A 13,520-nucleotide genomic window follows, 5' to 3' on the forward strand; every position below is an offset into this window, starting at 1 on the left:
AGCTAGTCGCCTCTAGAGGTATCAGTGCGAGAGCAATAACACGTATTGTCATTGAGATTTGGTCTCCCGGAAAGAAGAAAATGAGGATCCACCAACTCGAACATAGGTAGATACAAACTCTTAGTCCGAAACATTCCGAAACAGTGGTTACAACAGATAATGGATAAATTTTTTAAAGATGAACGTTTCAAGCCAAGTATTTCTATTGCCCCTAAGTTAACAGGTAAGCTTCTACTAGTTTTTTTTTTCTTCTTCTTGTCCCCTTGACTTTTTTAAAACATATTTCTTTCAAGTATTTCTTTTGCACCTAAGTTAACAGGTAAGCTTCTACTAGTTTTGTTTCTTCTTCTTGTCCCCCAGACCAAGGTCTGCCTCAAAAAGCTTTTGCAAGATAGGGAGCTGTTGCATGTAAAGGAGCTTGCGGAAGCCACTCCTTCCCTTTTATTTTTATTTCCCCCTTCATAAATCAGGAAATTAAGACGAGGGAGAGGGAAAGACAGCTATCTGTCGATGCGAGAGCTGGACGTGTTCTGCCGTTTCTAGAACAAAGAAAAGGTGGATGTTGAAAATTGGGGGCTGAGAAAGGTATGCAAAAAAATGAGGGGGGGTGCAACATTGCAACATAAATTTTTGTAAGAAAATTTGGCAGGCAGGCACGTTGACGTGTACGGCGAATTGACTAAAAAATAAATGAAAACTAAATAGCCCTGTTTACACGCAAAAATTCTTTCCTTTTTGTAGCCAATCACAGACCCGCTGGAACCCGATAACCAATTTCATTAGCAACTTCATGGCTCTGGCAAAGTTATAGACTCCTGGTCGCTTCACGGCTGTGTTGCTTCCCCATCTCGGTTTTAGGGTAAAAGTAAGCCGATTTTCAGAGATTTTCGGGTGGGGCCTGTTAGAATTGTGAAGTGGAAACTTTAACAAGCAATCTCCCACTCAACCGCACCGAAAAACCCCATTTTTTCCGGAGGTCGTTTTCGGATTGTAATCCGGAAAAGGACTCTAAAAATCCGGATTAGATCAATTCTGCTCAGAATCGCAAGGTGATTCCAACGGAATAAAGTCCGTATTTTTATCTTGTTTCGTTCCCGAGATAATCGGGATTGAAAATCGTGAAATATCACGAAAACCCAAAGTCTTCCCCTCCGATTACATCGCTTTTAGCCGTATATTCGGCTTCTACACAAAAACTAATTGATACAAAATGTAGCCCTTCTATCCTTCTTTCAGAATCCATAGGGATTTTAAATAATTCTTTAAGATGTCCGAGATATCACGATTTTCGTGATACCCCCATTTCGACACATTTTTCAGGCATTTTATTCGGCGTTGCCGATTGCCGTATATGAGACTTCGCCCCCACTCCTTCGCTTTTTCCATTGTTTCCTATGTATCAAGTCCCATCTGTATCGATGTACAAGGCCTTTATACATAGGAAACAGGGAAAAAGCGAAGGAATGGACAGAAAAGGGGGCGAAAAGCACAAGAAGGAGAGGAATGTCTTATTGCCTCACAAGTTCAAATTAAGGCATAGAGTGCTATTTGCCAACTGTACAAAATTCCAAGCGCTAGAGGTACTTGTACTGTATTTTCAGTTTGCACCATCAGAAATAATAATAATGGCTTAATTCCTTTTTTATTATCTTTGGACAAGGTTGAGTCAAAATAATAATTTGGATAATTGAACAATAACTGGGAAGTTAGCTAACAAAGCCTTCTTATAACGAGACAAAACAAATCCCTTTCATCGCTAGCAGCGTCTTCTTACGTCCTTTTGTAGAATTTCTCCATTTATCATTTTAGCATTTACACGAAAATCATTTTATCATCATGAAAACCAAAAGCATACGTGACAACCACTTCGAGGAGCTTCATATTTGAGATAAATCTAGAGAGGCTTTCGGCTGATAACATGGTGCCGTTTGAGAGAGGGAAAGATGATAAAGTGTTTTCGTGGATAGCCAGGCACACAGTTAAAACATATTAAATATGAATTATTAACGCCGCTAATTTATTGAATAGTTCGCTTTGGCATGAGAAGCTTGTTGGTAGTTTAAATAGTCAAAGCTTACAACCAAAATTATATTTCAATGCTAAAAAGATTTTAGTTGTTGAACGAATGCCATGCCAAAGGCGACAACAAGGGTCCATTGGAACCAACTGCTGGTAACAGTGCTTGAGGAGGACCAGCCACATTCCAAATCGTTTTTCAGTACTGTTATGAAAGGTTTTTCACCTTTGTTGCGGCAACTTGCTGCACGGAGATCTCTGATAATGGTTTGATAGCTGCTGCATCGATCTTTACACATTGATTGACGCCATTTGCGCATCCAAAATTCCACCCATCTGCGAAATTACCATAAAGTTAAATTAAAATCTCACTATGATGATCTGACGGGATTTACAACTAAATTTAAATGTATCATTGGCAATAAAATTTTAATTAATAAGTTAATATCTTATTTAGTAAGTTTGTTCTATAAGTCAAGTAGGATTACATAATTTGTTAACATCCTAAACCAGTTTTTTTTTTAAAGTTTCTGAATGTCTGTTAGTTTCCACCAGTCACGAATTCGTAATGTTAAGCCAATAACGTGTGAACATAGAAAGAAAAAACTAACCCTACGCTGCAGTCACAGCTCCAAGGGTTGTCCGCCATATGTAATTGAGTTAGGAAAACTGAACCGCTGGTTCCGGGATGAATAGTGGTTGATGGCTCTGCCACAGATGATAATTTATTATGGCGTATGTCGAGTTGGAGCCAACGAACATTGCCAAGATTTTGGAAAAGTGCCCTACTCAATTCTGTTACACTGTTATCTCGCAATGTAAGAGTCAACGATTTCCCTTGAATATCCTTTACAATGGAAGGTCGAACGGTGGGACAAAAATTGCTTCAGCGATGTTAACTTACATTATGGTTTTATTATAGTCACCTTAAGAGCGTTGCCTCCAATGGTTTTTAATTTATTGCCACTGATTGTAATATTACCTAGTTTAAATGGTAACTTTCCTCTTAACTGATTTTCGAATGTTCCAGCTTCAACCTGTAGTAAAAATTTCATATGTAAGTCACGCTTAAAACTCACGAACTAATCCGTCAGAAATGTTTTCTTCCGCATTTACATCGATTTCAAGATGCTTGATGGCATGGTTGAAATCCAAAAGTTTAGGAATATCCATGCCCTTGACTCTCTCATATGTCCCAATTGCCAAGTGCCGAAGATTGGTCATCTGGAAAAGGCTTCCCTCCTTTTGAAGAAAAATTTTATTATGTGACAATTACATGAGGACTTGAGGTGGCCGGCATAGCGAAAGTAGTATACCTCAAATGTATGCAGTGGAAGATTTTTAATGTTCAAATATTCCAGACTTTTCATGCTCGCTAGTGTTCCATTTGCCATAACTGTTAAATTGTTACCACTTAGATTGAGTGATCTTAGTTTTGACGCTGTGGACCATGGCGATTCTGGCAGTACTGTTAGCTGGCAATAGCTTATGTCAAAATCTTTGAGATTGGCGTATCGAGTAAAGAAATCTGAGGGCAAATTCTCCACCCTTCAATACCAACAGTAGTTTCAATAGATTAAAGGAAAAAATTTTACATTTTTTTTTCTTTTGTTAATTATGTTATACTTACGTATTGTAAGAAATGTTGAGTGAAAGTAACTCCGGTAGATGGAAATCACCGAGATTTATACTTCCTATATCTGCCAAGTTAAGATGCACCAATGATTGAAGGAGGTTATCGAATATGTGATCGGCAACTGTTTGAATGGGATTGCTGCTTAAATCCAGATAAGATAACCGGTTCAGTGAAGAAAAGGTTTTCTCGCTCAATGTTGAAATCGCGTTGTTGGAAAGGTCCAAATATACTAGGTCAGTTAATTTCTTCAACTACATAAAAAAAAATATAAAAAATATACTTGTTTGGATTAGGGTAAAAATAGTTGTACTTTTAAGTATTAATTTTATTAATTATTTTTAGTAATATTTTTCAATTAAACAAAATGTTACTTTATCAATTAAACAAAATATCACTTTAGATTTAGCGCAACCATCCGGTGACACACGATGAACCAATGTTACAGCAATTGGATGCATTTTTGCTACATTATGACTTATGACAGTGAAAACATTCACTGAGTCGTTTTTCGACTCTCTTTTCAACTAAAATCTACAAAACTAAGGATTCAGCGCTAGTTACCTGATCTGGGGTGATTGAGGTGATTTCATTATGAGAAGCATCAAGGTGTCGGAGAGTAGTAGCGATGCGACTGAGACATCCGTCAGGGATTTTGCTTATCTGATTATGTGAGACATCGAGGATTTCCAGCTGAGTATCTTTAAACAGTGTGTCGGGCAAAAATCGGAGCCTATTGTGTGAAATATTGATAACACGAAGCGTCGATGAACGACTCAACATGTCTTGATATATTTCACTAATATCATTGTGGTCAAGTAAAAGTACTTGGAGACTCTTTGCATTAGCAAAAGCATCTGAATCAACCTACAATGAAAAATATTTGCGATTTCAGTTATCCTATTTTAGCTGTCCTTTTTTTCTGTTGCAAATTTTTTTATAATATTTTATACCAGTTGGATATTGTTGTCTGAGATATCCAGCCATAGTAAATGCTGCATATCACTATATACCTAAACAAATGGATGAAAAATATTTAAAGATTACTTTGAAAAATAGCTTCAAAAAAATAGCTAATAAATGATAAAAAAAATTTTATTTACATCTCTGGAAATATTTCGAAGTTGATTGTGCTGCAGGACTAAGTGAGTCAATGAGCTGCGGATAGGCTCAAAGTAATTGCGGGAAATGAAAGATATGTTATTATAACCCAAATCCAGGGAACGGATGCTAGAATATGACGACCATCCTGTCCGATTCGAAGACAGCTGCTGAATAAGATTGTGACTGACATCAAGTTTGATAGCAGACAATGTGCCAACCTGATCCAACCAGTCAAATGACAACTTTTCCAAGTTGTTATGACCGAGATTGAGGGTTTCTAACTTGGGCAAATTGTGAAAAGCTTCTGCTTCGATAGTGTTAATCATATTTCCTTCTAGTGAAATGTACTCCAGACTTTCGATATTTTGAAATGCTCCCTTGGCAATGCGGTTGATCTTATTGTCTTCAAGATTCAAAATTTTCAAATGCGGCAAGTCAGAAAATGTTTGCGCTTCAATAGCGTTGATAAAATTAAAGTTCAAGGAGATGTTAACCAAGTTTGGTGTATGCTCATTATCGAACATTTGTTGTGGAACTTTCTCTATTGAGTTATCTTGCAGGTTGATGGATCGAATTTCTTTCATGGAATGGAAAAAGTCGTCCGGCAGATTAGTAATGCGATTGTTGCTAAGATCGATTGACTGAAGAGCGATGAGTTTTTTGAACGGATCTGATGGCAAAGTTCCAACTCCGATACCATTCGTCAAATGGAGATGAGTGAGAGATGTCCCCACATCTGCAAAAGCGTCCGCTTCGATCTGAGAAATGCGATTTTCGGACAGATCTAAAACCTTGAGACCTGGTACGTGTCGGAAAGAATTAGACGAAATAGTCTTCAGTTTGTTTTTCGACAAACTCAAATGTTCTAGGGCAGCGCCGAAGCCTTCAAAGTCACCAATGGAGACGCGGTCATTCAACGAACTCAAACCCAGCGACCGTAAGTTGCGGATGTCGTTCATTTGCTTGACGGGTATCTGACCCATTTTTTCTCCAACCAGATTGATTGTTTGCAAGGTGTAACGAAATCCGCTGAGAACTTCCTCAGCTTTGAAAGTAAGCGGATTGTCATTCAAAATGAGCGCTTTCAAAAAGTCGAATTTGTCGAGTAAGTTTTCGGGCAGTGTGCTTAGGTTGTTGTAACTCAGATCGAGTCGCTGCAATGAAGATTCTAGCCCACGGAAGGATCTCGCGTCGACGCCGTGAACGGAGCAGTCACTAAGACTCAAGTCTCGAATTTTGGCATCTTTGAAGGCATCCTCTGCAATTTCTCTGATCAAGTTGCCGTTAAGCGAAGTCTTGTTAATGAGATTGAAATTTTGAAACGCGAACGGAGGTAAGTTGCCGATCATGTTGTTGTCAAGAATAAGTGTGTCGATGGAGATGCGACCTTGGAAGAAGACGTCGAATGTGGTGCTGATGCGATTGTTGGCAAGATTGATGGTATTAAGGGATCTCATCTGTGCCAAACTGATGAAAGGAATATGCTCGAGAGCATTGTCGGCTAGATTGAGATGAGAGAGCTTTAAGGTGCCACTACTACCGAGTGGAGCAACAGTGAGAATGCTATTTCCGCGTAAGTCGAGACGTTCGAGCCGCTGAAAGCCGGTGAAGGACTCCAGCTGCAGTGTAACCAGATAATTATCGGCCAGTGACAAATGCTGGAGTGAATCTTCTACGCCAGAAAAATCTTCGCGATTCACTTCGACGATGAGATTGGCCCCAAGATCCAGTACTTTCAATTTCTCCAAGTTCTGTAAAGCCTTTTGCGGCACGCGTTGCAAGCGGTTGAATGGCAAGTACAGTTCTCCCAGTGAACGTTCGAGACCGGCAAAAGCCATCTCCGGGACACTGTACAAATGATTATTGCGAATATCTATCCGCCACAAGCCTAAAAATCAAAGATATTGCATTTGTCTTAGTTTTTTTTTACTTTTTCCATGACATTAAATAAAATTGCAATTTAGGAAGTTAATTTGATAGTAGCCAACAGGCAACAGCACATATTTATGTATAGCAGTTTCGTATACATCAAAAGTATAATTTGTATACGTAGATAATATGTATCATGTATTAAATATTAGATAAGCCTACCATCAACTAGATATGTTATATGTATAAATCTATTTTTCTTACACACGATGCCCCATAAAAATCATTATAAAGGTGCTGCTAAATAATGTATCATAATATTCATTATTCTATCTAAGCAGATTCTTTTTTATTAAATACAAGCGAATCCCCATCATTTTTTAGGAACATGCACACAAAGGTCGTATGTTGCTAGTTGCTACTATACACATTAGTAAATTCTCGTTGTCAATTGCTTTCTTAACTAGGCTAGTTATGCATTCTCTACATAGAGTAAATACAAGTAAATACGATTACACAACCGAAAATCAGACGAGTCTTGCTCTTACCTGTTCGATGGAATGCATTTTCTTCTACTCTGCGAAGCCCATTGCGTCTGAGATTGAGGGCGAAAGCTTTGGTGTTGTTGATTCCCACCGGGACGTTGGCCAAAGGAATATCCTCACAATAAATCAATCCTACTTCAGGTCCTCCTCTCGAGCATCGACACAGCAAGTTGAACGGGCAGGGCTGCAGATTCTTCGTCTCATCTTCTAGGATGCCGGTGGTAGCCCCCACGAAGATGGCACAAGTGACCAGTAGCGAAGCGATTACCATGATGGAATGACCAGTGTTGGTCACTTCCATGGAGTACATTCGTCTGGGGAGCATCGTTTTCTATACAAAATTGAATGAGTATAACTGAGGGTGGCGTTGCTTGGTAGGTAGCCTACGTCGAATTTCCTGCAAAGCCAGGCGCGTGTCCCTTTCCTCGCCCAACACCCCATTCACCTCCCTTTCATTAGACTTTTTCAAGCTTATTATACACATCTAAAAGGATTACGTCGACCAAGGCTGTCTCCCTGCTCTTATGGCTTCTCAAATGCGGTGCCAGACAACGGTTCTCTAAAGGTTGGGCCATCATCGAATAGAACAACTTTGTTTGAAGGAAGACTATCAAATGAGCTTGTATGGTAGACGTGTGCCTTATAACTTTCCAGGGAGCTTTTTTTATACGCTTCAAACCCTCTCAAATATGAAATTTAGATAACTCGCTCATCTTTACAATTCAACGCCTGAAACTCATAGGGAACGGTATCGACCGATATAAAGATCAGCTGCATAAATTTGGTTCATTGATGGAAGAGACATTTCGGTGCAGTATTTTAATTGCAAGATGGCGCTAACAGAAAAATGTTCAAAATCGTGTTTTAGGATAGGTTTTTGGTTCTAGTACCGGTAATGTCAATTGTGTTACAGTTTTTTTTTTCTTTTGAATCATTTGAAAAATTTCTTTAAAAAAAAAAATTACCAACAATTTATCCGTATACGTTTAAACATAGCTACACGGATAAAGTCATTTCGATTTAACAATAAAACTGTGTTCTCGCCGACTCGCCGACAAATTTGTTAGCAATCAAATCTATTTCAGTATTTCTATAGATGAATCACTCACCGTTCAACAAACGCGCTTCCTTTGGCATCAACCAAGAAAAAGAAAAGTGAGAAAATCTCTGAACCGACTCGGGCTCTCTTTCCACACTTTCAACTGATGAATATACTGGTGGTAATATTGTGCAACGTTGTTGGAAATAAATAGAAGAGAAAACGCTCCCCCGAACTCCAAACTAGTATTGAACTTGAAGGTTTATATACTGTTCATAAAAGTCAGGGGACCGTGGCTTAAGTAGGCACGGCTGCTCATGCTTTGTCGGCTTCTTCGGGTCTGACAAAAATCCCTCTCTATATACTTGAAAGGAGTGGGCTATGGAGGGCGCGAATAAACACCGAGCCTGTAAACACTTTCTTTGCCAACTCGAGTCGTACGTATCAATACCGGTATGGACTATTGTTCAAGTTGAAAAAGAGAGTATACTAACGGAGAGCTGCATAATGGGATTAAGTGATTTGGGGGTGTTACCTACCGTCGTTGTAATTTGCAAGGCTGGATAACATTCGCCGCTAATCATCGCGGCTTTGACCTTGCAAATGAGGACGCATTGCATATACTATACTGTATACACACTATGGGGAGTAATGATCGCCAACAGGAAGGAAGGGTGCAGTCGTGTAGTACCTATATGCACATTGTGTGTATGTGTGAGTGAGAGAGAGAGAGATCAACGATGACGGGAGAAGGGGAGAAATTGGATGCTGATTGCGCAGCACAACTCCGCGGCATGCTACTTCCCTCGTGATTGGTGGTACTCTCCATTGCTTGCTCTATTATTTGGGCGCTTTAATCCTCCCCGCTCCTCTTCTCTCTGTGATGGTGCGGTTTTACCAAGGGAATTACATGCGTACGAATAGAGCAGGAATAGAGAGTACAGAGTACAGACGATACACACGACACGTGAAACATCACCGATGAGTGACTACTGCTGTACATTATCAAGGAACCAACGACAAGGACTAAATTGAGCTAACTTTGGTAGCATGGCGCAGCAACAGCGTCATATTGTCAACGGTCTTTAATCAACATGCTCTCCTATCATCTCGGCAATTTAGTGCACAATCGCAGCTTATTGCTACGAGTGTTGCACTGCACGATGACAACGAGAACGCCGACAGGAATCAAAAAGAGGAAGAGAGCAGTGACTATATATTATAACGAGAGTGAGATCGTGTACAGAAAAAGTATACCAGTTTCATTTTGCATATTCTGGCTTGAAATCAACCCAAATCGTTTTAATGTCCACTGTAAAAACCTCATTATTTTTGGGGAGCAGCTAACCTAACCCACATTGACTATAGAATAGTTGTTTTAGAAAGCAATTTCATTTCAATGGAAGGATTACAAATAGGGATGCTTGGCGAATAAAGCAACGACAAATTGAAGTGTGTGTTTTTTTTGTTTTGTTTTGTTTTTGTTTTCTTTTTTATTTTATTTTGTTCCATTCGCGACTAGAAAGTAAAAGAAAAAACAAAAATGTACATGCCTTTGGGTGTTTTATGGTTTTGGGGTCACGTCTTGTCTAAGAGGTTTGCAAGTGAGGCCCTCCATGTTGATGTTCCAAACCGTGCTGTGGTAGGAGAACTATTATAATTCAATGGGATCGACGCCAGCACAGTGCAGCAGCAGGAGCTAGACTCTCGCTTAACAAGGCAAATGCCCACAGCAAGGGACAACTTAAAGACTTCATTATAGTCCACAATGACGAAACACGGCCACCGTCTGTGCCTTTGTTATACGGGTGGTTTTTCCGTCCTATATGTCCAAGGGAGACCGAGCGGCAACACCGGACGGCCTCTTCAGCACGCGTCGTCCTCCACTAACGACCTGACAAAACGCTTCACTGGACACCACTAGCTGGTCTTCTTCTTCTTTTCTATACTCCTCGACTTTCTCGGTAATGCTCGCGAGCTTAAGTTTTATGAGGCACGAAATATAATTCAAATAACTTGACCTAAGAGATGCCAGCTAAATAATGTATCACTCGAGGACGAATCATTCAAGAGTCATTATCAGTCATGATATTCCAACATTCATTTCAAGAGCACCCAGGCAAAGACGATGCACACAAAATGAAGGACTTTGCACAAAGCCGACACATTTGCCATGTATCGCAATCTTTAAAAGAAGCCCCATTAGTTTTTTATTTTTTTTTTTATTTTATATGTAATGGTAACGGGTGAATACCATAACTACACGCTAGGGAAGAATTGTTTCATTTGACGCTGATTTGGACTTGGCGGTAAACTTATACTGACATTGTATTCATTTTTCTTGTTCTTGTTTGAGATTTATTCCGAAAATGACTTATGCTTTTGGCGCAGAGCGTAATCCAATGGAAGCAATGACATTTTCTCGCTCGGTTGCAGTAAGCAATAGAGCTAGGCCTACTTCAATATCTGATACTGGTAGACACATATCTCTCGATGGGGAGTTGTTTTTGAAATTCGTTGATTCCAGTTAGCTGCATTTTTCAGTCATTTTTGACGTAACCGCTTTCTCTCAGCCTCAGGATTTCATTTCCCGTCCGTGCAGCAATTCGATTCCATCGTGCCGAGAGAATTTCTCAATCTCTCACGTAAACGTCGATGAGTAGGCGGCCCGGCCGACTGGCTATATTTAAATATACATTGCACAATGCGCGTCGGAGCCTGTCAAAGCAAATTGACAATCCCTGCTGTAAAGTGATCTGATTTCCATTGTGAACACTTCATTTCGATTGCGTAGATTTGTTGGTTTTGAGGGGGGTTGGAAGCCTAGAAAGCCGGAACAAAAATAAGAACCAAGCATATAGAATCAATAAAAGAAAATCGCATTTGATGGCTGTTTGAATGTTAATGTATACAGTAACGTCGGCAATATCTCAATGCATAATACCATTCTCCGACCTTTTTTTTGGGTGGCTGGAAGATGATATTATATTGTCAAATTTTTTGCCCCCATGCAAGTCTCTGTTGCTTCGGCGCAGATGTGGTAGCTGGAAACCTCGGGACAATTCAGTTATAACCTTGGCGACCAATCAGCTTCGTTTGCTGCATCTAACTGGGTTGAGAGACTGCTCAGCATCTTTCGGCTTGCTTCCTCCCATCGCCGCTCGACTGTCAACTCACCGCCACATTCTATAAGCATACGTGTAAATACACGTGAATACCTAGTCAATCAACCAATCTCACAGTCAGACTCACACTCGCTCTCGCTCTCGTCTAGCAGCTTCCCACTTTACCGAGCTCAACAGTTGAACAAAACAGTGAAAACCTATTGTTTCAATGTCTACCAACACAATTTAATTCCAAATTAAAACCACGAGTAACGAAAAAGGCTGGGATAATCGCGAACATTCCATTCGAATTTTGAAAAAATGGCTGGAAAGTTGCGATCTTTCTTTATTCGTGATTTGCTCGGTGAGACGATTTCAGCCCCCAAATCTAATATCGGTAAGTTTCGATTCACTATATTTTATATAGGTATTTTTACCTAATAGTTTAGGCTATACTACGACTTTGCCTAAAAGTTGTCTTATTATTTCGAACCTTATGTGTTGCTTGTCAGCCCGTGATGGTAATGACGGGCTGACACTATTAATAACGCATACCGTACGATACCTAAGTGAGGTAGGTACTAGGTAGTATTATATGAGCTATCACATCGCAATTAACAAAGAGAAATGGGTGACTGTAAGAGCCGTCAAGTGCTGCGCAGAGAAAACAGTGCAGCTAATGAGAGATCAAAGACTTGTTGGCATAGAATATTTCTGATAAAAATGAATATTGTTAATTGGACTGAATCGCTGGAGGTTCTTTGAACTGAACACTTGAGAGACTTGAGATGATGAGTAATCGCGCTGCTGCAAGGTGGGGATTTCCTCGGGTGTTGAGTAGACAATTCGTCTCGAAGATAACAAACACTGAGTGCACAAGTAAGAAAACGAGTAAAAAAGTCTCTAATGACTCCAAGACCAAGGTGTAAGATCAAGAAGCTGAAACTTCAAAGAAAAGCGGAATCCTTTGTTTGCTCTACACACTTCATCTTTCCCTCTTTCAACGACAAGTCCTTTGTTTTCTGCTATTTCATTCAGCGTCTTGACACTAAATTCGTAAGTGTTATCACGTTTGCAGCTTGGGCTTTTCTACAGACATGTTATATAACCTGTATAGTCGCTCTAACTTTCTAGTTTCTAACCTATTAGTGCATGAAATACAAGCAAGATCAGTATCATCATTTATCATGAGAGAATATTTTCACAAATCTTATTTCCCATAATTATAAAATTGCACATAAAAGGTAAACACATTTTAACATATGGAAGACACGACGCATAGTGGACGATATTCGTAGCATCAAATGCGCACCTATAGAAAACGACAATGTAGCCCCGCCCCCTGTAAAAGGACTATGTAAGAATTTAAACGATTCTAGTTACTGGTGCTGGTGGAGGGATATAGTCATTAGCAATCGTGGTTAGCTACGCAATATCTTTAAAAAAATACCTGGTGTGATTATACCAAAAGAGATCTATTTTATAGACTGCATGTGTCAATCTTTTTGAAAGTTAAAGCCTGATACAGAAGTATCAACGCATTGATAATTACTAGCAAATTTGTCGTAGCTTTACACGAGAAAGAGCTTAATGAGAAACAAATGAGCCGGGTTAGTTTATTGGTGTATAGAGTCATTAGGAAGGCTGACGCGCTAGCTTGTTTAAAAGGAAAGTAAAAAAAGGAAGAAAAAAAATGATAAAAAGACCCGACGTCTGATGTACGGATGTTAGGACGATTAGAGGTAATTGAGACACACAAAAGAGGAATAATTGCCATGCTGTGAATTGGTATTTTTCAAAACATCAAAGAGTCACCCCTCTTTCTCTTTCCTCGACAAACGGCACAGCTTGGCTGCTTGGCGCTTCTTCATCCTAGTTACCCCTCGACTCTCTCGAGCTCTAACAGTATAACGTTCTCAATCTCCTAACAGTCTCGCAGTTTCGCTCTCTCTCCCCTCCTCCATAGAATTCCTTATATACTCGCTCTTGATTTCTCTGTCGGTGTGTGTGTGTGCGCGTGCATGGCATCCACTTGACTCTTTCTCAAGCGATAACTTGTTAGACCAATCTCCTTACACCCCACATGACAAACAGATTCGTTTGTCTATTTCAGATCAGTTCTATCGTTGTTATTCGTTTAGATTTTCATTTTTTTCATTTTCATTTTTGTTGATTTCGCAGAATAAATTTTGAAGCCATTATTACTAAGC

At 39.6% G+C, this 13,520-nt stretch overlaps 1 protein-coding gene across 1 annotated transcript; it reads right to left on the reverse strand.

Moving 5' to 3' along the window:
- Window positions 1-1,575: 1,575 nt before the first annotated feature.
- LOC124321282 (chaoptin-like) lies at window positions 1,576-8,484 on the reverse strand. The gene is made up of 11 exons (XM_046784201.1): window positions 8,277-8,484; window positions 7,171-7,498; window positions 4,753-6,641; window positions 4,603-4,662; window positions 4,214-4,516; window positions 3,647-3,903; window positions 3,333-3,564; window positions 3,133-3,258; window positions 2,943-3,053; window positions 2,628-2,863; window positions 1,576-2,352 (listed from the first exon to the last, which is right to left on the reverse strand). The coding sequence occupies exons 2-11, from the start codon at window positions 7,490-7,492 to the stop codon at window positions 2,100-2,102; spliced, it is 3,789 nt and encodes a 1,262-aa protein (XP_046640157.1). The 5' UTR covers window positions 7,493-7,498; window positions 8,277-8,484; the 3' UTR covers window positions 1,576-2,099.
- Between the last annotated feature and the right edge of the window lie 5,036 nt (window positions 8,485-13,520).

The sequence above is a fragment of the Daphnia pulicaria genome, chromosome 1 (assembly GCF_021234035.1).
Source record: "Daphnia pulicaria isolate SC F1-1A chromosome 1, SC_F0-13Bv2, whole genome shotgun sequence".
Taxonomy (NCBI): domain Eukaryota; kingdom Metazoa; phylum Arthropoda; class Branchiopoda; order Diplostraca; family Daphniidae; genus Daphnia; species Daphnia pulicaria.